The sequence below is a fragment of the Urocampus carinirostris genome, chromosome 6 (assembly GCF_059441175.1).
Source record: "Urocampus carinirostris isolate Australia breed hairy pipefish chromosome 6, RoL_Ucar_1.0, whole genome shotgun sequence".
In the NCBI taxonomy this organism is placed as follows: Eukaryota; Metazoa; Chordata; class Actinopteri; order Syngnathiformes; family Syngnathidae; genus Urocampus; species Urocampus carinirostris.
This window is the reverse complement of record NC_142354.1, coordinates 2,570,396-2,592,810: the sequence shown is the minus strand read 5'-3', so window position 1 is coordinate 2,592,810 and position 22,415 is coordinate 2,570,396. Positions and strand designations below refer to the sequence as shown.

Below are 22,415 nucleotides of genomic sequence, written 5' to 3'. Positions count from 1 at the left end.
AGCTATCGGAGGAAAACCCAAATATTTTATTCCACTTAAAAACATCTTTGTGAAGCACACATGAGAATGAAAAGATTTCATGTTGCCTTCCAGCGTATGATTGTACTGTATGTGTCCCTGCGTGTGCGTATTGCTTCTTTTGCATTAGGTGAAAATACTGACACAATCACATCCAGAAAGGTGTGTGTGTTTGGGTGTGTGTGGCTGAAGTCAGAGGAAAAGAAGCGGTCTGGCAGCTGCATTGTCCGCTGTGTTTGATATTGTGCATGAACACGCACGTGAACATGTCCCCAGCAAACAAAATGTCTGCCACAGACTCCATTTTCAAGTCTTTTCAGTTAAAGTTGGTCGTGTATTCAGCATTTCTGCCGAGGGGCCATGCGCCTGTCTTAGGAGCCCACGATGGCCGGGTCGTGAGCGGCGTGCGGCAGGGCAGCATCCTTCCAGTGCAAGGAAAACCAAAGTCAAGCTTCAATAGTGGACTTCCAATCACAACATTTAGTTTCTATTGTTTACTATCATCTGAAAATGCTTTGCAATAGAGGTAGACCAAATTTCAGTATTATTCAACAAGCTAATTATTAACCCCTTAATGTTCTGGTAAAATTTGCCCAAAACCCCAATCCAAGACATACACCGATTTCATAGAATGCTGTTCTTGACCAGTTAGGAGAATATAGACGCTTTGGTCTCTTTTGAAAGGTAACACTCTGAAACAATCATTGCTACTAACATTGAGAACTCTTGAGTTGGAACACACAGAAATAGGTTTTTATTCTCGGCTGAATTTTTTAATTTAAACGTCTGTAGTTGGGTTTAGCATGAGCATCTTAGCTGGAAAACATCTGGGACAAAAGCCCAAAAACCCTTACCTGGTACAGTTTTATTTATAGTAATCAGGGAGCTATTCAAATTGTATGTACTTTTATACCTGTTGCTGCTAATCCTAACTATTTCCTGCACTGTTAGTTTTAGGTTTAAGTGAAAGATTAATTACTAATATACTATTTCAGTAAATATTAATGCCTCGTGTTGGTTTACTGCTTTGCAGATTTCACAATGAATTGTGTTTATTGTCATTTATATCAATATATTATGCATTATGTTTAACAGACAGCACACAGGAAATGCTATAACAGGGCAGCTTGTACAAGTTTTTATGTACCTATACAGTAAGACCTCGGTTATTGCGGTTAATGGGGACCAAAACCACCCGCTAAAAGTGAAAATCTGCGAAGTAGCTGCGCACTTTCAAAAAAAAAAAAAAAAAAAAAAATACACACGACACCGACACAGTTACAGGGATCCCGCACACATCCGCCTGTCAGTGCGCCGCATTACTGGGGTTGTCGGATGAGCGGGCTCCCCCTAGTTACGGAGGTAGCCCGATCACGCCGGCCGCCTTTTCTCGCACCGCGAGATGTGACGCCACGTCCGCCGAACTCACTCCGTCGCGCAGCCCGGGAGTGACCTCCGCCGACTAGCCCCCCCCTACCCCAGTCCCATCCAGCCGGCCGCCTTATCCCGCGTCCGCTGACGTTCCGCCGAAAAAACCCGCAAAAAGTGAAAATCTGCAAAGGAGCAACGCCCCTTCAAAAAAAAAAAAAAAAAAAAAAAAAAAAAAAAATTACCATTACAGACCGCAAAGCTCTGAAGCCGCGAACGTCGAACCGCAAAGTAGCAAGGTCCCACTGTATTTGGGTTGCTGCACTACCTAGCAATATTTCCTGCATGGTTTTGGTTTAAGATTAGTAGTATTTAGTTATGTAGAAATAGTATTTATTGAATATAGAAAGTTTCAGAGAGCCATCAAAGTTTTTGGGAATTGTATAACAAATATTCATTTCTGTTTTAATGATTAAACATTTCTTACACCAATCTTTAAGGTTTCACAGCAAATGAATATCGGCCTCATCTTAATAAAAAATTTGCATCAGCAGAGAAAAACCCATATCAGTCAATCCCTACTGGCCACCCACCAAGGTCCAACTAAATTCGATGGGTTACACAGAACTTGTTGTGCAAAGGCTACACATCCTTTGAATGAGTGAAATATTTGACTGTATACTCCAGGGCTGCAACAACTTATCGATAAAATAGATTGTAAATTCCTTGTATCACATAATTGTACGTTAAATCAAAGCAAATAAGAGTGCATACTATTGTTGTGACATTGGGAGTTGTAGTACCGCTTTCATCCTGCAGAGAGCGCCAAACCCGTTTTTATAAGTTTTTTTCTAATCCCGAATCTTGAACATTGTAAACACAATTAGCATTGCGTTTTAACTTTGTAATGTTTGACTATTTCATCATAAAACATAGTCAATAATTTTCAAGGGAAAAGACAGTGCTTCAGAAATACATAGAGAAAATATAATCTCATCTCATTTGCTGCACCGTTTATCCCCTTAGGGTCGCGGGGGTGCTGGAGCCCATCCCAGCAATCATCAGGCAGTGGGCAGGGGACACCCTGAACTGGTTGCCAGCCAATCGCAGGGCACACAGGGACAGACAACTCGCTCGCTCATTCACACCTAGGGACAATTTGGACCAGCCAATCCACCTGAAATGCATGTCTTTAGAATGTGGGAGGAGACCAGAGTGCCCGGAGGAAACCCACGCAAGCACGGGGAGAACATACAAACTCCGCACAGGAAGTCCGGTAGCTGGATTTGAACCCACACAGGAGGTTCCCAAGACCTTAGAACTGTGCCTGCACACGCGCTAACCACTGCGCCGCCGTGCTGCTAGAAAATATAATAAAATAGGTAAATAATAATAATAATGATACAAATTATATGTTTAGCTCTACACTAGACGGCAGATTTTTCAGCATATATAATGTTCATATTGTGAATGTTAACATGTTGCAAGATATAACCCCCAAATAAATTGTAGAAATGTTTTAAAAAGTAGGTTTGTTTACATTTTGGATATATTTTTTTTGTGGATAAAACAAAAAATGCAACACATAAAATGAAATGGATTGATATAAGTGTAAAAATAATATGATCTGAATACAAGGTGGTAGCAAAATAATATCTTACATATTTACAGGTGTATAGCATACATTTTTAATTATTGTCAAGTTAATTGAAACTTTTTTATTGTTTTAAACTACAGAATATTCCGTTTTTTGTGCACTACTAACCCTCCAAAACTTAAATACTTAAAAATGTCTCTTGAGAAATCTGATTCATCGAAAAAAAACCAGACTGATTCATCAATTATGAAATCAATCGTTATTGCAGCCCTTGTGTTTTGTGAATACCTGGCAGTGGTAGAGGAAGCAGTTCCCCCAGCAGCTGTAGCAGATGAGGAAAAGCGCGGCAAGGAAAACCAAGGCACAGATGGTGCACGGCTTCCTCTCCAGCAGGAAGCTAAGAAGGTAGAAGCCCATGAACATGGAGTGGTTGAACCACAACGCCGGATTGAGAGGCTTGGGGATCAGCAGCACCGGCAGCAGCCACTGCAGGCAATACATGCTTGACGCTGGATTTTGAAGGGGAGATTGGGGAGCGGCAACGACTAGGCGGGGCTGGAGCTGTGCAGTCTCAGCGGAGGTGAGCCGGGAAGTGGAGGGTGAAGGTCAACTTTGCTGAGGTCAGCTCATCCCTGCCGACATGCCACAACAAAAGTCAAATCGGTGACGCGACAGGCACTCGCCAAGAACGCTCAGTAATAATTGAAATGAAATGTTCATTGAAGGTATTGTTGGATACATTAATCAAAACATGACACAAAGAAAAAAAAAACAATGCTGAGAGTGAGCATGGCCAAATATGGTCACCTTACACCCCCTTCCCTAAGGAATTTTGACAGATCTGTTTCTGCCAACCTTTGCTTAAAGGTTTGCACCGTATTTGCACTAATAACCCGGTCAGGCAAAAAATTCCAAATATTTGGCATCCTGAAAGAAATAAAGTTTCCATGCAAGTTGCTGGTAGGTCTAGGCACCCGTAACTTATATCTGTGACCACGTAAACCAGGGGTGTCAAACTCATTTGAACTCGGAGGCCACACCATAGAACAAACATTCTGTCGGGGGCCGGAGTAGTAGATTCAAGAGAGAAAGAAAAGAGAGATAAAGAAATAAGAGAAAGAGGGAGGGAAACAAAAGATAAAAAGTCGTGAGAGAGAGAGAAAAGAAAGAGAGAGGAAAAAGGAAATCTAAAGAGATATAGAAAGACGGAAGGAGAGAAAAGAGGAAAGAAAGCGCGAAGGGTAGGAAGAGAGAAAGAGGAGAGAAAAGGAAGTTAGAGCAAAAGAGGTTAAAAGACAGAGAGAGAGAAAGAGACAAAGAGCAACAAAGGAAGAGAAAAAGAGAGAGAGAGAGAGAGAAAAGAAAGAGAGGAAAAAAGAAATCCAAAGTGAAATAGAAAGACGAAAGGAGAGAAAAGAGGAAAGAAAGCGCGAAGGGTAGAAAGAGAGAAAGAGAAAAAGAGAGACATGGAGAGTGAAAGAGACAGACACAGAGAGTGGGAGAAAAGGGGTGGGAGAGAAAGAGAGAGAGAGCAGGAGAGAGGAATAAGAAAGAGGGAGGGAAAAGGAGAGAGAGCAGGACAAAGAAAGAAAAAGAGAGAGAGGGAGCGAGCCTGAGAAACAAAAGATGAAAAGTCCTGAGAGAGGGGGAAAAGAAAGGGAGAGGATGAAAAAAATCCAAAGAGAAATAGAAAGACGGAAGGAGAGAAAAGAGGAAAGAAAGCGCGAAGGGTAAGAAGAGAGAAAGAGAAAAGGAAGTTAGAGCAAAAGAGGTTAAAAGACACAGAGAGAGAAAGAGACAAAGAGCGAGCGAGAGCGAGAGAGAGAAAGAGACAAAGAGCGAGCGAGAGCGAGAGAGAGAAAGAGACAAAGAGCGAGCGAGAGAGCGAGCGAGAGAGCGCGCGCGCGAGAGAGAGAGAGAGCGAGAGAGAGAGAGCGAGAGAGCGAGAAATAAATACAAGTAGAGTGTCTTTATTCGAGGCAACTGGCTTTGGAAACATCAAGTGGACATATTTCAACCTGCAGCTTGTTTTTCTCTTGCGCTTCTCTGAGTGTTGTCTCGCGGGCCGGATTCAATCCCATAGCGGGCCTGATCTGGCCCGCGGGCCGCCTCTTTGACACCTGTGACGTAAACCATCAACACGACAGAACTCAAAAAATTGATCAAAAGGCACATCGATCATTCCATGCAGTACTTTGAACACAAAAATTAAATCAAATCGAATTCTACGGACCTCCAAAAAGTCCAAGTTCAGTCTTTCCGGATATGACAAGTTGTGCATCCCAGGTATCCGCTTCGTATACCGTCTTTGAACTTCTTCCAGTAGGTTAATGTCCTTGAGTAAGTAAGGGTTCCACACAACGCTGTTATATTCTAACCCGGGTCTAACAAACGCAAAACATTCGAACTAAGAATGCTGGGTTCTTGTTGTAAAAGTTTCTGTAAATGTTTGATGCTATGTTATTGGCTTTGTTGGTAATTTTGGCGATATGCGTGATAAACTTTAGGTTTGAAGTAAGAGTGACACCCAGATCCTTATGTTCAGTAACAACATGCAAATCATGATCATTAATGTTATACAGCGGAACAGAACCATGAAAAAACGACTGTGCTAAGTATTTATGAGATGACAGTTGCAGTTGCCACTTTTCGGACCAAAGAAAAACTGATTTAATGTAATTTTGGAGAGAATCAATTGTTCCTGTCACCTGGGTTTTTGGTAAGAAAGCCGACAGTTTAGCATCATCGGCAAAAATTGAGATGTCACTACTTTGAATGGCCTCAGGTAGGTCGTTCAAAAAAACAGAAATAATAATGGTCCTAGTACTGAGCCCTGCGGTACCCCACTACAAACTTCCGACCACGCTGAAAGAACATCATCAATTTTTACGCATTGTTTACGATTTGACAAATATGCAGTTATCCATTCAAGCAGTTTTCCACTAATACCATAGCATTTCAGTTTTTGTAAAAGCTTGTTATGAGACACTCTATCAAAAGCCTTGCAAAAGTCTAAGTAAACAACATGACCAGCCATATTGTGAACAAAAAACATACTGGTAATATTATTCAAATGAGCTATTAAGTTAGTCATTGTAGAATGTCCGGACCTAAACCAATGTTGCTTAAACGTAAAAAGATTGTGCTCCTGTATAAATTTCCATATGGCATCTGAGATAATTTTCTCAAACACTTTACAGACACAGCTAGTCAAGCTAACTGGTCTATAGTTGACTGCACTTGTTGTGCTCCCCACTTTAAAAATGGGTATGACAATAGCATTAAGCCAGTCCTCAGGCAGCTGTGAATCCTCAAAAGATCTAGAGAACAGGTAAAATAATGGTTCACATAAAAAGTCAGCTAGCTTTTTAAGCAAGAAATTTGGAATTTTGTCAGGGCCGGCTGAAAATTTGCTGGGAAGTTTTATCAAGTATCTATGAATTAACTCCTTTGAAAGTTCCACAGAATTCAGAACAGCTGAAGTTCTGCTGGGAAAGTCGGGTGTAACACCATTGTCACGACCAAAAACACTGGCATACTGATCATTTAATATACGGACATTGTCAGCATTATATGTAGCAACGGTACCGTCAGATGCCTTCAGGTTGGGAATAGATGCCCTAGAAATTAGTTTACGATTGATGTATGAAAAGAATGTACGAGTATTATTAGCCTCTAAAACTTTATTTTCCTCAGCCACCCTTTCCCGCCTGATGGTCCTCCGCAGTTCCCTTGAAGCATCTTGATAACTTTCCAAGTATACCAACTGATCACGTTTATAAAGCTTGTGAATATACTGCTTTCGCCTATGCAATTCAGCTATATCCCGGTTGACGTGAGGTGTAACAGCAACTGAGGGTACATATACAGATATCAAAGTGTAAACAACAGATTTAAATATTGCCCACGAGAGGACGGTTCCTGAGAGACCAATCCATTTTTCCAACCGTTCTAGTAGGATATTGTGGTGCACTGTGTCAAAAGCAGCACTAAGATCCAGCAGCAGCAAAAGTGATGAAGCGCCAGAATCCATTGACATTAGGAGATCATTTGTTACCTTGATCAGAACTGTCTCAGTAGAGTGGTTAGCCCTGAATCCTGATTGCATGGATTCAAAAAGGTTATTCTCGGATATGAAAGCATTCAGCTGCTGTGCCACTACTTTTTCGAGTACTTTAGAGAGGAAAGGTAGGTTTGACACAGGTCTGTAATTACTTAATATTTCTGGATCAAGGTTGGGTCGTTTCAGTGTGGGTTTAATAACGGCGGACTTAAAAGCTGCTGGAACTACACCTGAGGAGAGTGATATGTTTATAATATTTAAAACTGAAGGTCCAAGGACGCCAAAAAGACTTTTAATATGTGAACCTGGGAGCGGGTCGAACTGGCAAGTTGTCGGTTTGGCCGCATTTACCACCTGTTTGAGATCATCAAGTGACAGTTCACTAAAACCGGCCATTTTCCCAAGGCAGCCACCCTGTCGTGCATCTGTAAATTTCAGTCCTTTAATATGTTTGGTATTAATAATTTCTTTAGCAATTTCTTCCTGTATGCATTGAATCTTCTTAGTAAAGAAGACCATTAAGTCCTGAGCAGAGTGTGTCGAACTATCTGCGATAGTCTGTTGCCTTGTAAGCGATGCTACAGTGTCAAAAAGGGCTTTGGGGTTGTTCTTTTGAGACGCAATCACCTTCAAAAGGTAGGCCGATTTTGCAGAGGCAAGGGCCGCTTTATACTTTAACAAGCTGTCACACCAGGTTTGATGGAAAACCTCAAGCTTGGTAGCGCGCCATTTTCTTTCCAATTTCCTGCATTCTTGTTTAAGGGTTCTAGTTTCATCAGTAAACCAAGGCGTGCGTCTTTTAGGACGTGATTTTAGTTTTATGGGCGCTATTGAATCCAGCACACTAGTCAGGGTGGTATTGAACTCATTCATGAGAGAGTCAATCGAGCCATTGTATGTAGGAAAGGACGCAACTGCTCCAGGAAGGAGTTCAAAGAGCTCAGAAACTGTGCCAGTGCTTATATTGCGTCCGCTAAATACTTCAGCTTTTTCAACACTACACTTAGCTAGCACTTCAAATGTAACTAAATAATGATCCGAGATAACGGTAGTACACGGTAACACCATAATGTTTGAGGTTAAAACTCCTCGAGTCAGAATCAAGTCTAGCGTGTTCCCGTCTTTATGGGTTGGCAAATCAACCAGTTGATTAAAGCCAAATGCATCAATTAGAGACCTAAACGCAATAGTAAGTGAATTGAGTGGGGAGTTCATATGAATGTTAAAGTCTCCCATAATTATAATTTTGTCTGCATAGGTTACTAGTTCAGACAAAAGTTCAGCAAATTCGTCTAAGAAAGTTGTGTATGGCCCAGGTGCACGATAGATAGTTATTACATAAATTGACAATAGAGAGGACCGCATCACAAGAGCCTCAAACGCCTTGTAATTATTAGAGGTACGTGGATTAAATTTGAGCGATTTTTCGGAAATTAGCGCAACACCACCACCCCTTTTCAACGTGCGTGCTATATGGCTACTCTCGTAGTCTGGGGGAGAAGCATAATTTAGCGCTAAGTACTCATCCGGGCGTAACCCTCTCAGATAGGACGCACTGTGTTAAATATGGTGAAATGACATCTGAGCCCTTTAATGTTACCTGCGGTGTTCCGCAGGGTTCAGTGCTTGGCCCCCTTCTTTTCAACATTTACATGCTTCCATTAGGTGACATTATTCGCAAGTACAATATCAGCTTCCACTGCTACGCAGACGACACTCAACTCTATCTTCCGTTGGAGGAATCTTCCACACTAAACTGTGGAAATTTGGAGGCCTGCCTCACTGAGATAAAAGAGTGGATGTCACTCAATTTCTTGCGTCTTAACTCTGAAAAGACCGAAATGTTAGTCATTGGTCCATCTAAATGCCGTGATATATTCTCAAAAACTACTGTGAACATTGACAAATGTCACATCACACAGAGTGACTCAGTTAAAAATTTAGGTGTCATATTTGACCCTGATCTAACCTTTGAGATGCATGTAAAGAAAATTACTAGAACCGCTTTCTTCCATCTTCGTAACATTGCCAAAATCCGTTCAATACTGTCTCAGTCTGATGCAGAAACTATAATTCATGCATTTGTTACCTCCCGTCTCGATTACTGTAATGCACTACTCTCCGGTCTCCCGAAGTCCAGAATCAAGTCTCTTCAGCTAGTACAAAATGCCGCAGCGAGGCTTTTAACTAGGACAAAAAAGTACGATCACATAACACCGATTTTGGCTAACTTGCACTGGCTCCCAGTTAGCCAAAGATGTGACTTCAAGGTTCTCTTAGTATTGTACAAAATCATACATGGACTTGCTCCCTCTTATCTTTCAGATCTGATCTGCCCCTATGTCCCTGTCCGAAGCCTACGATCTGAGAGTGCTGGTCTTCTGGTGATCCCGAGAGCAAAGAAGTGTTCTGCTGGTTCGAGAGCGTTCTCCATCCGGGCACCGGTGCTGCGGAATGCTCTTCCCCCTGAGATCCGATCTGCAACCTCAGTGGAAATGTTTAAATCTAAACTCACTTCTACTCCATTGCATATGAATAATAACCTTCTCTTCTTGTCGGCTGAAAAATAGTCTGTGTAATCTGTGAAGCCCTTAGAGACTTATTGTGATTAAGGGCTATACAAATAAAAATGACTTGACTTGACTATTCCCACAATTATAAAATAAGAGATACCAGTTGACACTAGACAAAAAGTATCTCATGCCATGTAGATCACAGTCTTTAAAATTCATGTAATTTTGAGCAGTGGTGTCTTTTTTAAGAGCCCGAGGCGTGTTCAGGAGAGTGAGTGATTGCTGTCGCGAGCTATCGCTAGCTTCTGAACGGCCAGTGATTATTGAGCGCTCGCGTGCCCGAGTAATCACGGGAGAAAGACCGCTTACTTTGATTTCCAACATGGCGTCGACAGTGCAGAAGATGGAGGATCTCACCCTGACGAGTGCTGTTGGCGATGTAATATATCGTCTTACATTGCCTGGTAATGTTTGTGAACAATGCAAGACAGGTATGACCCTTCCACTGCGTTTAGGATAACCTTAACTGTGTCAATATGCGAACTGTCGCTCATATCAGCCAACTCGCTCAAAGCAAGCTGTAGAACGAAATCCATTGTACTGTCGTCGGCCATTTTGGATCAGTAAGGCAATCACAGTGAGCGATTACAAAACGTTCAGCAGTGCGCGGCAAGCGATTATCAAGAGACTACATGTCTGATTACTCTCCTGAACACGCCTCAGGTTAAATTGGAAAGTTACAGAATCATGATCACTGGTAGAGAAACTCGGCCCAACGTCAATGTTTTTAATCAGATATCTGTCAGTGGAAAACACAAGGTCTAATACGTTGGACCCCCTGGTTGGTTTATCGACATGCTGAAAGAAACCTGCATTTGAAACCAAGTTTTTGAACATTGAAGTTAGATTAGAATCAGAATTTTGAAGAAAACTGTGGTGAAGGTCAGGAAAGTTAAAATCACCCATAAGTAGAATTTGCAATTTAGTATCAAAAATAAAATTCAGATGTTCGAACATAGCGACGTTGGCCTGAAAAGGGCTCAGACCAGAGCGATATACAAGCACTATTCTCAGCTTCACCCCAGAAATAAGAATATCACAACTCAATAACTCAATTCTATCGAATTGATAATTAGCGACAGAAAACAGTTATACCATGAGAAATCATGAGAAAAACTCCTCCATGTTGAGCATTTTTACGGTATGATATTTCGCTATAGTTGGCCCTGTGTCACCAGCGGAGTGCCAAGTTTCTGTAATTGCCAAAATATCAGGGGTGTAGAAATTGATGTACGAGACCAAGTCATCTGCCTTAGAAGTCAAACATTGGGCATTAATGAGATGAATCAAGGGGCTGTTCAATAAAGGCGAAGGCGACCTTAGGCATTTCCCGGCTTGACAATAATTTTCCCGTCCCGTATAATAATGTTTACTTCACCTTCGTCCCGACGGCGCTTAAGTTCGTCCTGTAGTTCCCTGTCGCGTTCCCTTTCTTTTGGTGTCATATCTGGACGAACAAATCCAGAAGACGTCGGAAAGGTACTTTTCACCCGATTGAATCCACGGAGAAACACCAGCCTTGATCTTGTATTCCAGAATCGGATCTTCACAATCCTGGGTTTGCCATCATTCCTCGGCCTTCCATCACGAAAAACTTCCAGAATGTCCTGTTTCTCTACTCCCGGAACTGCTTCGGCGACTTCCTGAAAGAGCTGGGTATCCTGGACAGTTTCACCATTTTCTCGATGTGTCTTTGCTCCAACCACCACGAGATTATGCTTCCTAGCCTCCTTTGCTAGCATTTCCTCTATTAGGCTAGTCGACATTCTGGCAACTTCTGGCGTCATAATCTCTCGGACCAGAGTTGGTACCATGGCCTTCACGGTTTCACGGACCGTGGAGACCAAATCAGCAGAGTTCAGAGCACCGCACGGCCCAGACGACCCGGATAAAGGCACTGGAGTGCTATCCACGTAGGTGAACACCGTTCCAGAGCTACTCAGAGAGGCGTAAGAATCCTTATCATAAGCGGATAAGCCGGGGACGCAGGACTTGCAGATGTAAGTAGCTTGCTTATCTTGAATCGCGAGGCTTAGGTCCTGAACTGACAATCCAGAGCACTCGTAATGGATGTAGTGCTTGCAGTGGCTGCATTGGATCATCGCTCCATGGTCCACGGCACCGCAAAAACATGGTTTAGACACTGCCTTTCGAGGCGCCATATCAAATAAATCAAAAACTCAGTTCAATTATTGAGCAAAACAAAACAAAAACTTAGACTCGACTTCAAAATACGGCATTTAGGACCCGCCGCATTTAGCGTGCGCTTGCGTGCCACTTCCGCGTCCTGCCACTCTTCTCCATTAATTAGAGCTGCAACGATTAAAGCATTTAATTTTTTAGTGGCAGCGTAATCCAACCAATCATTTTTTTTGCCATTACCGATACTGACGGTCAAAATGGGTGCGTTACTTTTGCCTCCAGAATTCCAAATTATTCGCCATACAACTTACAGTAACAGAAAATATTACATTCCCTGGTAACTACGTACTTTAACTGTAGAGCATTTCAGTTACAGACTCATTTACTTTTTGAAAAATGTAATGAGTTACTATAATTACTTTTTTAATGTAACACGCCCAGTGCTAGTTATCATACAAAGTTTTACAGTAATAGTATGAGAAATTATTGTGCAAGAATTGATCAGATTGATAAATATCACTGCCCTAAATTGCAAAACATTGTATGCAAAATGATTCAAACTAGAGTAGTAGCACTGAGACTGCTGTCACTTTACCAATAGACCACCAGTGTTACAAATGACATATGATAAAGCATCAGACCTTATCTCATAAAGACACATTTTTACTCAAAATGCCAGGAACAGTGATTTGCATCGTGCATTCTGATTTGTTTAACAGTGTCTCGACTTTTTCACCAACAAATTTTCGAGAATGTTGAATGGAGAACAATCTTTCAACAAAATACTAAACAAGCTCGTATGTACACATACATGTTTAACTGAAAGGTGATTGAGGCACAGGTGAAGAACTAGAGGGACTGTTTAACCTATCAGAATGCACTATACAAATCAATTGTGTGGTGACAGGAGTAAAAATAGTGTTATAATGGGATAAGCTTTAATGCCATTCCATATGTCATCTGTACTCAGGTTCAATTCCCTTTTGCATTAGAAGGGATTTTGGTCATCCATCCACGGGTCAACGGGGTTCGGCCGGGCACAGCCCGAAGGGACGACGTGGGACCCTCTTCCCATGGGCTCACCACCTGTAGGAGGGGCCAAAGGGGTCAGGTGCGCAGAGAGCTGGGTAGCGGCCAAGGGAGGGGTCCTTGGCGTGACGATCCCCGGCTACAGAAACTTGCTTTTGGGACATGGAATGTTAACTCTCTGGCAGGGAAGGAGCCCGAGTTGGTGTGTGAGGTTGAGAAGTTCCGACTAGAAATAGTCAGACTCACCTCCACACATGGCTTGGGCTCTGGTACCAGTCCTCTCGAAAGGGGTTGGACTCTCTTCCACTCTGGACTTGCCCGTGGTGAGAGGCACAGAGCCGGTGTGGGCATATTAGTTGTTCCACGGCTCAGCGCCTGTACGTTGGGGTTCACCCTAGTAGACGAGAGAGTAGCCTCCCTCCACCTTCGGGTGGGGGGACGGGTCCTGACTGTTGTTTGTGCTTATGCACCAAATAGCAGTTCGGAGTACCCAGCCTTCTTGGAGTGCTTAAAGGGTGTGCTTGAGAGCGCGCCCCCTGGGGACTCCCTCGTACTGCTGGGAGACTTCAACGCTCACGTGGGCACCAACAGTGAGAGCTGGAGCAGGGGGGGGCGGTACCCCAGTCTTATCCGGGCTGTGCGGTATCCCAGTCTTATCCGGGCTGTGCGGTACCCCAGTCTTATCCGGGCTGTGCGGTCCCTCTTTGCCCGGTGCCAGAGTCTGGTCCACATTGCCGGCAGTAAGTCGGATTCGTTCCTGGTGAGGGTTGGACTCCGCCAGTGCTGCCCTTTGTCACCGATTCTGTTCATAACTTTTATAGACAGAATTTCTAGGTGCAGCCCTGGTGGGGATGGAGTCCGGTTTGGGGGCCTTAGCATTGCGTCACTGCTTTTTGCAGATGACGTGGTGCTGTTGGCTTCCTCAGGCCATGATCTTCATCTCTCGCTGGAGCGATTCGCAGCTGAGAGTGAAGCGGCCGGGATGAGGATCAGCATCTCCAAGTCCGAGGCCATGGTACTCAGTCGGAAAAGGGTGGTATAATCCCTCCAGGTCGGGGAGGAGGTCTTGCAACAACTGGAGGAGTTCAAGTATCTTGGGGTCTTGTTCACAAGTGAGGGTAGGATGGAACGGGAGATTGACAGACAAGTCGGTGCAGCGTCTGTTGTCATTCGGACCCTGTACCGGTCTGTCGTGGTGAAGAGGGAGCTGAGCCGAAAGGCAAAGCTCTCAATCTACCGGTCGATATACGTTCCTACCTTCACCTATGGTCATGAACTTTGGGTTATGACCGAAAGAACACGATGCCGGATACAAGTGGCCGAAATGAATTTCCTCCACAGGGTGTCTGGGTTTTCCGTCATCCGGGAGGGACTCTGTGTATAGCCACTGCTCCTTCGCATTGAGAGGAGCCAATTGAGGTGGCTCTGATAAAGATGCCTCCTGGACACCTCCCTCGGGAGGTGTTCCGGGCATGTCCCATCGGCAGGAGGCCCCGAGGGCGACCCAGGATACGCTGGAGAGACTATGTCTCTCGGCTGGCTTGGGAACGCCTCGGGATCCCATCGGATGAGCTGGAAGAGATGGCTGGGGATAGGGACGTCTGGGCTTCCCTTCTAAGGCTGCTGCCCCCGCGACCCTACCTAGGATAAGCGGAAGATAATGGATGGATGGGATTTTGGTCAGCTGCACGCATTAATGCAATGTATTGCATTGTCGACTGTTGTCATCAAACACTTTCATCCAACAAAGTGAGGCATCTTGCATGATTATAATCTCTGCTGAGAGTCGCTAACGCACAACAGCATTCGTCTTGAGCGCTAATATACAGAAATTACGGCGTTGACATCAAGGACGTGTAGCAAAACTTCAAGCATTTTATCTTGGAATATACAAATAAAAAGATTACTTGCGAAGTTATGAAAAGTATACTTCCATATCATGGCAGTACATCAGTGATGCACAATTATTAAAAGAGAAACCACGTCGAACAGTTGAATAAAAGTCTGATTTGCTTTGGTAGGATTCAAGTACCGTATTTTCCGCACTATAAGGCGCACCAGGTTATAGGGCGCACCCCGAAAAAATAGTTTTTGGTCCTATTTTTGACATACATAAGACGCACCGGATTATAAGGCGCTACAATGGGAACGTCGACAAAACAGTCAGATAGTTCAGTCAAACTTATTACCCCCTTAAAATTCCGAAAGCTTGCAAAGACAAAAATACGTGTCGAGAACACGTGCGGATGCGGTGTCCGTACGATGTCACTCAAATGCATCGTTCCATCATTCGGAAGGTTCAAGTCTTGGGATTCAAGAAATGCCAACTTTACTGTGCATATGACAATAAACACTTGGAATTGAGTTTAATTTAAAAATAGACACTCCATTCCATCCATTATCTGCACCGCTTATCACAGAAACATCGAGTTCAGTCTGAAACAAGATACAGGGACAATATAAAACCCGGAGTAGCTCACCGAAGTCGTTGTGTTCATAATAATGTGCAGCTATCGTCCTCTTATATCCGTGAGGGTAGTAAATCCAGGAGAATAAAATATTTACAAATACAGAATAGAAAAAAATGCTTTCTCTATGCCGTCAGCCACGTGCTATACACATTCATCTTTTTCGGCCAATTGCAGGCTTTGTTTTGCCGTTTAAGCCAATGCCAGCCTGTAAATGATAAAAAGGATCCGCCCCTTGACCTCCGAATAACTTTAGCCAATAGTGATCGATTCAAATGATGATTGACACATTGGTTAGCCAATGAAACGCCGGTAAATAAATCCCAGCATACACAGCGTACTACTTGGCGTTCGGGGGAAAATCTAGTCGGCGGCTGCAAGTTAGTTGGAAAACTTTGCGATTTAATATTGATCCATAAATAAGGCGCACTGTATTATAAGGCGCATGGTCAGCTTTTGAAAAAAATAAAGGCTTTTAGGTGCGCCTTATAGTGCGGAAAATACGATAATATTCAAGCTAAAGTGGTTTTGATGGCATGCATTGTACTGTAAAATTAGGACTATAGGGCTGCGACTTTCCCCCCAAGCCTTGACCCTGCAACTTATGCAATGATGCGGCTATTTTACGCATTTATCTTTAATGATCGCCAGGGGCGGGCGAGCAGTAAAGGTAAGAGCGAGAGAGATGGAATGTGTGTGTCGAGGACGCAAGTTGAATGTAACTTCGCGCTCTGTGCATGAATAAAACTTGCATGAACAGACTCGTCATGGAAAAGGTGTCAATCGAAACTGGTGCACCAACTACCAGATTGGAAATAATTTTACGAATCTGATATCTTAAATCCCAAGAGTTTAAGCTTTCCAATGATATGTGTATGCATGAAATATTTCAGTGATTTGTGACCTTGTACATACAAGTCTTTGTTTATCAACTTCTAATAATTGCAACAAGGTAATAACATAGTAAGACAATAGTAATAACATGATATGGATTTCTAAAATGACAACTTCACTGGTAGCCCTTAATGCCAGCCAGTAACAAAAGTACCTCTCGTCTTTTAAAAAGTTGGTGACCTATTATTTAGACCAGTGTTTTGTAACCAGTGTGACGTTAGACCTTGTCTAGTGTGCCACAGGAAATCATTTAATTTTATCTTCATCTTTATCAAAAACACATTGACATTTCAGCAGAGTAACTGTAACACTCATCCATATCAGTAGGTGGCAGTAAATATTTTTTAATATAATAGTACTTATTATCTTAATAATGAAGTATTACAGGAAAATAAATTATTTTGTTTGATGGAGCTGTTTAAGATTGCACTAAAAAGAAACTAGGAATTAGCTGATTTCAGTCATTTTATTTCACTACTTAAAAAAAACTAAGTGACATTGTAGTAAAAATGTTTTTTTCTACTGGTTGATACTTTTTTCTCATTTTAAATATCTCAATGTTATTTTTCCAGAAAACAAACCTGGATAAAAACAACCCAAACCCTTGAAAAATAGTAAACATGTGGTAGTATCTAAAATTAAAGCAAATTTATTCACTAAAATGAATAACCTGCAACATAAATGATTGGAAAAACTGTATTGTCGGTTAAGGCCACACAATTCAACTCTTAAAAATTTGAAATTGGTGCTGGAAATGAAAATAAAAGTAAAAACCTAGTAACAAATTTTCGGGTTGTAATTTTTGTCCAATAAATGATCATTTTTGTTATTTCTCTATAAAAACAAACAAACAAATTAAAATAGAGTAAAATTTTAAAACAGGTTAAAAATGTTAAATCCAAAACTTCGGTTAAATTATTAACCAAAATTTAAAAAAATCTATGTAACCTACTGGGGCCAGGTGGCCAAAAAGACTTTATACCGTCAATTTAGGCAGCGCAATAATTAATAAATAAATTGGTGCCATTGTAAATATTTTTAACAGATGTGCTTTTCTGTAAAACACTAAAACTTTTCTAGATGATCAATGCGGTATTACACAAACACAGATTCAAGTTTTTATTGCAATAGTCTACGAGGTGCTTGTCAACATAAGCATAGGGAAGACCAGGTGAGGTGTAACACATGGATAGGGGTAATGGTCAAAGTTTGACCAATTGGATAAAAATTTAATTTTTTTTTCTTACATATCAAACATACTACAAATTGACACATTTCTGTAATGTCCACATTATTGGGTTCAATCCTATGTGTTGTTTTTCATGCTAGCGAACAACCAAATGGAGGAAAATGTTAGTTTAATCATGACTGATTGGTACGAGGACAGTTGGGCAAAGAAAATGAGTAAATAAAAGAAAAAAGTGGGTACAGTGTTTTGATTGCAAGCAGTTTGCCTTAGAGGGCTGCACCCGCTAGCTTATACAATTGCCACAACTGCTCGTCAGACTCTAGATTAGCGATGCTGTCCATACAAAAACATAGGTTACTGTATGACACAAGCACTTTGTTCTATTCCATGCTCTTCTTGTCATGTTTCTTTTAAATCAAGACTTCTTCAAATATTGGGCTATCTGAAACCCATTTATAATAATGAATTACACTGTTACAACTATCTACTTTTTTTTTACAACCGCACCCAGTACTGCAGGGCTGTACAAACTTTACAGAAAGTGCTCCGGATTTGATAAACTGCAAATGTGTGGGGGCAGTGTCTCGTGAAAAAGCTCTACTGTGCCATTAAAACAACTTTCAGTTGCTTCACCATTTCACAAATTTCGTTTCCAGTTAGCTTGTTGTGGTGAACATGTTTGGTTTGGTAGTGCCTCTCTATTTTATATTCTTTGAAAACAGCCAGTCTCTGGGCAAATACAGGGAGTGCAGAATTATTAGGCAAGTTGTATTTTTGAGGATTAATTTTATTATTGAACAACAACCATGTTCTTAATGAACCCAAAAGTCTCATTAATATCAAAGCTGAATATTTTGGAAGTTGGAGTGGGGCTTTTTTAGTTTTAGCTATTTTAGGAGGATATCTGTGTGTGCAGGTGACTATTACTGTGCATAATTATTAGGCAACTTAACAAAAAACAAATGTATACCCATTTCAATTATTTATTTTTATCAGGGAAACCAATATAACAGCTCAACATTCACAAATATACATTTCTGACATTCAAAAACAAAACAAAAACAAATCAGTGACCAATATAGCCACCTTTCTTCGCAAGGACACTCAAAAGCCTGCCATCCATGGATTCTGTCAGTGCTTTGATCTGTTCACGATCAACATTGCGTGCAGCAGCAACCACAGCCTCCCAGACACTGTTCAGAGAGGTGTACTGTTTTCCCTCCTTGTAAATCTCACATTTGATGAGGGACCACAGGTTCTCTATGGGGTTCAGATCAGGTGAACAAGGAGGCCATGTCATTAGTTTTTCTTCTTTTAGACCCTTTCTTGCCAGCCACGCTGTGGAGTACTTGGATGCGTCTGATGGAGCGTTGTCCTGCATGAAAATTATGTTTTTCTTGAAGGATGCTTATCCCATGCTAAGAACATTACCGGGGACCCCTCTCACCCCCATCATGGACTATTCACTCTGCTAGCCTCTGGGAAGAGGTACTGCAGTGTGCGGTGCAGGACCACCAGGCTCCGCAATAGTCTAGTCCCCCTGGCCATTAGACTGTTAAATGGTCAATCTAACATATAGTTAACTTAAATCTAAACGGCTGCTAATTTGACTTTTGCACTAGTGGCAGTTTTTTTTTATAGCTTGCCACTCCTTGCACATTTGATCTCTGCACTATTGTTACTTACAGTGTTATTACTTACAGTGTTATTGTTTACAATATAATGGTACTGTGTACCTGACTTGTTAACCTGACTGCCCATCTTGCACATCTGGTTAGCGTCTCTTCTTGCACTATCGGCACTATGGTAAATAACACAATACAGCTTTATTTATATCTGTACACTGAAGGACACTGAGGGAAACTGTGGGAGTCAGATCCATCGACATTTCGTTCTGTATACACGTGTACTAGAATGACAATAAAGTAGATCTGAATCTGAATCTGAATCTGAATCTGATACCAGTACCCCACCTCCACCTTGCTGGCGTCTGAGGCGGACTGGAGCTCTCTGCCCTTTACCGATCCAGCCACGGGCCCATCCATCTGGCCCATCAAGACTCACTCTCATTTCATCAGTCCATAAAACCTTAGAAAAATCCGTCTTGAGATTTTTCTTGGCCCAGTCTTGACGTTTCAGCTTGTGTGTCTTGTTCAGTGGTGGTCGTTTTTCAGCCTTTCTTACCTTGGCCATGTCTCTGAGTATTGCACACCTTGTGCTTTTGGGCACTCCAGTGATGTTGCAGCTCTGAAATATGGCAAAACTGGTGGCAAGTGGCATCTTGGCAGTTGTACGCTTGACTTTTCTCAGTTCACGGGCAATTATTTTTCGCCTTGGTTTTACTACACGCTTCTTGCGACCCTGTTGACTATTTTGAATGTAACGCTTGATTGTTCGATGATCACGCTTCAGAAGCTTGGCAATTTTAAGAGTGCTGCATCCCTCTGCAAGATATCTCACTATTTTTGACTTTTCAGAGCCTGTCAAGTCCCTCTTATGACCCATTTTGCCAAAGGAAAGGAAGTTGCCTAATAATTATGCACACCTGATATAGGGTGTTGATGTCATTAGACCACACCCCTTCTCATTACAGAGATGCACATCACCTGATATGCTTAATTGGTAGTAGGCTTTCGAGTCTATACAGCTTGGAGTAAGACAACATGCATAAAGAGGATGATGTGGTCAAAATACTCATTTGCCTAATAATTCTGCACTCCCTGTAAGTGTAAAGTTGGCTGCTTTTGGTTGTGTATTTCTCAGACTTCCATGCTATGAAATTAACCTGTTTTCATATTCTTAATGTAAAAACAATCATCACACACATACACATAGTCACGTTTCAAAGATCAGTCTAATTCCATTATTTGTAAATACGTTTCTCAATTTTATTTCATTTTAATGTGAAGTCGCGCTCATGTGTGACTTCATTTCTTGTTTGTGTGAAATCAATAAACCACGCCTACTGACCGGATGTTTTCAGTTTAGCCTGGGCGGCCAGCGAGCGTGGCCGGTCAGGCTGGGCTGGGATGTCCACGATGTAGATTTAAAATCTCAATAAGTGTTTTTATCTGAGTAATTCTGCCAACAGAGCGTTTATATCTTGTATATCTCTCACAATAAGACAGTTGTTTCGCGTTTAGCAGAAAAATACTTAAATTTCCACTTGTCCTGGAAGTGGCGCCCTCACAGTCAACTTTCCTTTTTTTTTTTAACAATCACCATGGCGGAAACGGGGTGGACAAAAATTCTCACAGGAAGCCAAAGGGCTACTGTCATGATCTGGTGAAATGGTATTTTTTTTTTCTGTACACATTTATGCGATCAATACTATTGGAGGGCCACACATAAATTTTACAACAAGCCGCGAACCAGTAAAAATGTGATCACGGCCCATAACTGGCCCCCGGGCTGTACTTCAGACGTACCTACAGTACGGTTGTAACACTATGTATCTCTGAGATACAGTCACCTACTGATGCAGCTACTTAGCACTCTACCATATATATCTACTTGTAAAAGACAATTTAAGGGACCATGTATAAGAAATTCAGAAAACTAAAACAAAAAGTTATAAAATGGGGAGGGAGAAAGCAGAATGTGTTACAACTGTACCTGGTCTTCCCTGTATGCAATAAGACTTGCTTAGGCTGCTAGTCTCAAACCTTCTTTGATTATTTAAATTGGTTTGAACAATTTCATTGACACTATTAACAGCAAATAAACAATGTGAGGTTTGAACCATTTTTCGATAATTTTAGCAGCAATTAAGCATATTCACAATTTCGTTATATCTGACAATATGACATTTTAACAATTTTTTCAACATTTTTAACAGCAATGCTGGTGACCCGACGATGAAAACACTTAAAAAGGAATGTTTACAAGAATGACGTGGACCTAACTCCAGAAAAGAATGACGTAACTTCGAATTGTCCTCGGTGTTGTAAAAATGAAATCATAGACTCTTGTCCGCAGGAGTCAAGCGTTCATTGGACACTTTGGCAGAACTCAAATACAACAAAATTGTCAATATTGAGTTCCTCTCATGCTTTTCCCATTACACGTCCTGCGTGGGGCTAACCGTGCTTGATATCGATGATGCAGCGTCGACTGCGTCTAAACTTTGTTCTACAGTGTCGTCATTTAAACGCTTTTACGTCTTATAAATGCAATAATTTATCCTTATCGTTGAAATTCGGCGTTCAAGCAAGGTCACGCCACGGAGGCCCGCTTTCGCTTCAATCACGCCGCACAAAGGAGGCAAGACGGGCCGAATGCGGACAGACGTTCGTCCTTAATAACACGTGAGGAAAGCAGAAGAATAAACAAACCTGACAAGTGTTTGCATCATGATGCCTGTCAAAGTGTTCACGAAAACCAGTTAGTTATTTGGTTCCTTTTCGGTGAGTGACTGCGTATGTTTGCTGGAAAGCAACTCGGCTAAATCGTGACGAGGACCTCCACTGCCAGCTGGCTGAGGTGTTCATACATTTGCCTGAAAACAAAAGTACTTCTTCGTTGGATGAGTTTGGGACAGCTCGAGTACATTGCTGACCTCTACAGGTTGACTAGCATAGTCCTTTTCAAATGGGGCTATGTGTGTATAAGAGGATACGTGAGATAAGAAACAAGTTTATTAAAGGGACAGTGTCTATTGTTTAGCGCCTCCTTGTGGTAAAAATCCCCGTTACCTAAGAAATCAATATTTGAATGACAAGCAAAAAAAGATAAACTTTCATATACTGTAAATGTGATTTTTTTTTTAAATACTCGTATGTTAAGAAATGTAAATAGATGTATGGGGGGGGGGGGGCTGTATGGGCACCCCCCCCCCTTTAAATGTGAATCGTGCCCACCCAGTCAAAATATCAGGAATATCTATTGTAGTGTGGAACTGGATACTTAAAAGGGACGACGTAGACAGGGGCGTTATCAGGAGGGGCATGGGTGGGCATTGCCCACCCAAGAACACGCTCTGCCCACCCAAAGGAAAAGTGGATGTAGTACTGACAGCAGTCTGGGCAGCATATGCTATCTCATTCATCCAATATTGTGTATGTCAGCAGACACT

At 41.9% G+C, this 22,415-nt stretch overlaps 1 protein-coding gene across 2 annotated transcripts; it reads right to left on the bottom strand.

The window, feature by feature from the left end:
• Window positions 1–5: 5 nt before the first annotated feature.
• Window positions 6–21,859, bottom strand: blcap (bladder cancer associated protein). 2 transcript variants are annotated; one of them, XR_015850663.1, is made up of 4 exons: window positions 10,998–15,510; window positions 5,217–5,367; window positions 5,002–5,103; window positions 3,472–3,615 (listed from the first exon to the last, which is right to left on the bottom strand). XR_015850663.1 is itself a non-coding variant. In XM_088337471.1 (3 exons), the coding sequence occupies exons 2-3, from the start codon at window positions 3,482–3,484 to the stop codon at window positions 390–392; spliced, it is 264 nt and encodes an 87-aa protein (XP_088193597.1). In that variant the 5' UTR covers window positions 3,485–3,615; window positions 21,676–21,859; the 3' UTR covers window positions 6–389. The 2 variants fall into 2 exon arrangements, 1 of the variants encoding a protein (XP_088193597.1); XM_088337471.1 differs by lacking the exons at window positions 5,002–5,103; window positions 5,217–5,367; window positions 10,998–15,510 and adding exons at window positions 6–440; window positions 21,676–21,859 and having other exon boundaries at window positions 3,272–3,615.
• Window positions 21,860–22,415: the final 556 nt, after the last annotated feature.

Coding starts and splice junctions, on each gene's coding strand:
- blcap (XM_088337471.1), bottom strand. CDS start 3,484: ATGTATTGCCTGCAGTGGCTGCTGCCGGTGCTGCTGATCCCCAAGCCT. Junction 441..3,271: donor GCTTCCTCTACCACTGCCAG/GTATTCACAAAA, acceptor TTGCACTGGAAG/GATGCTGCCCTGCCGCACGC.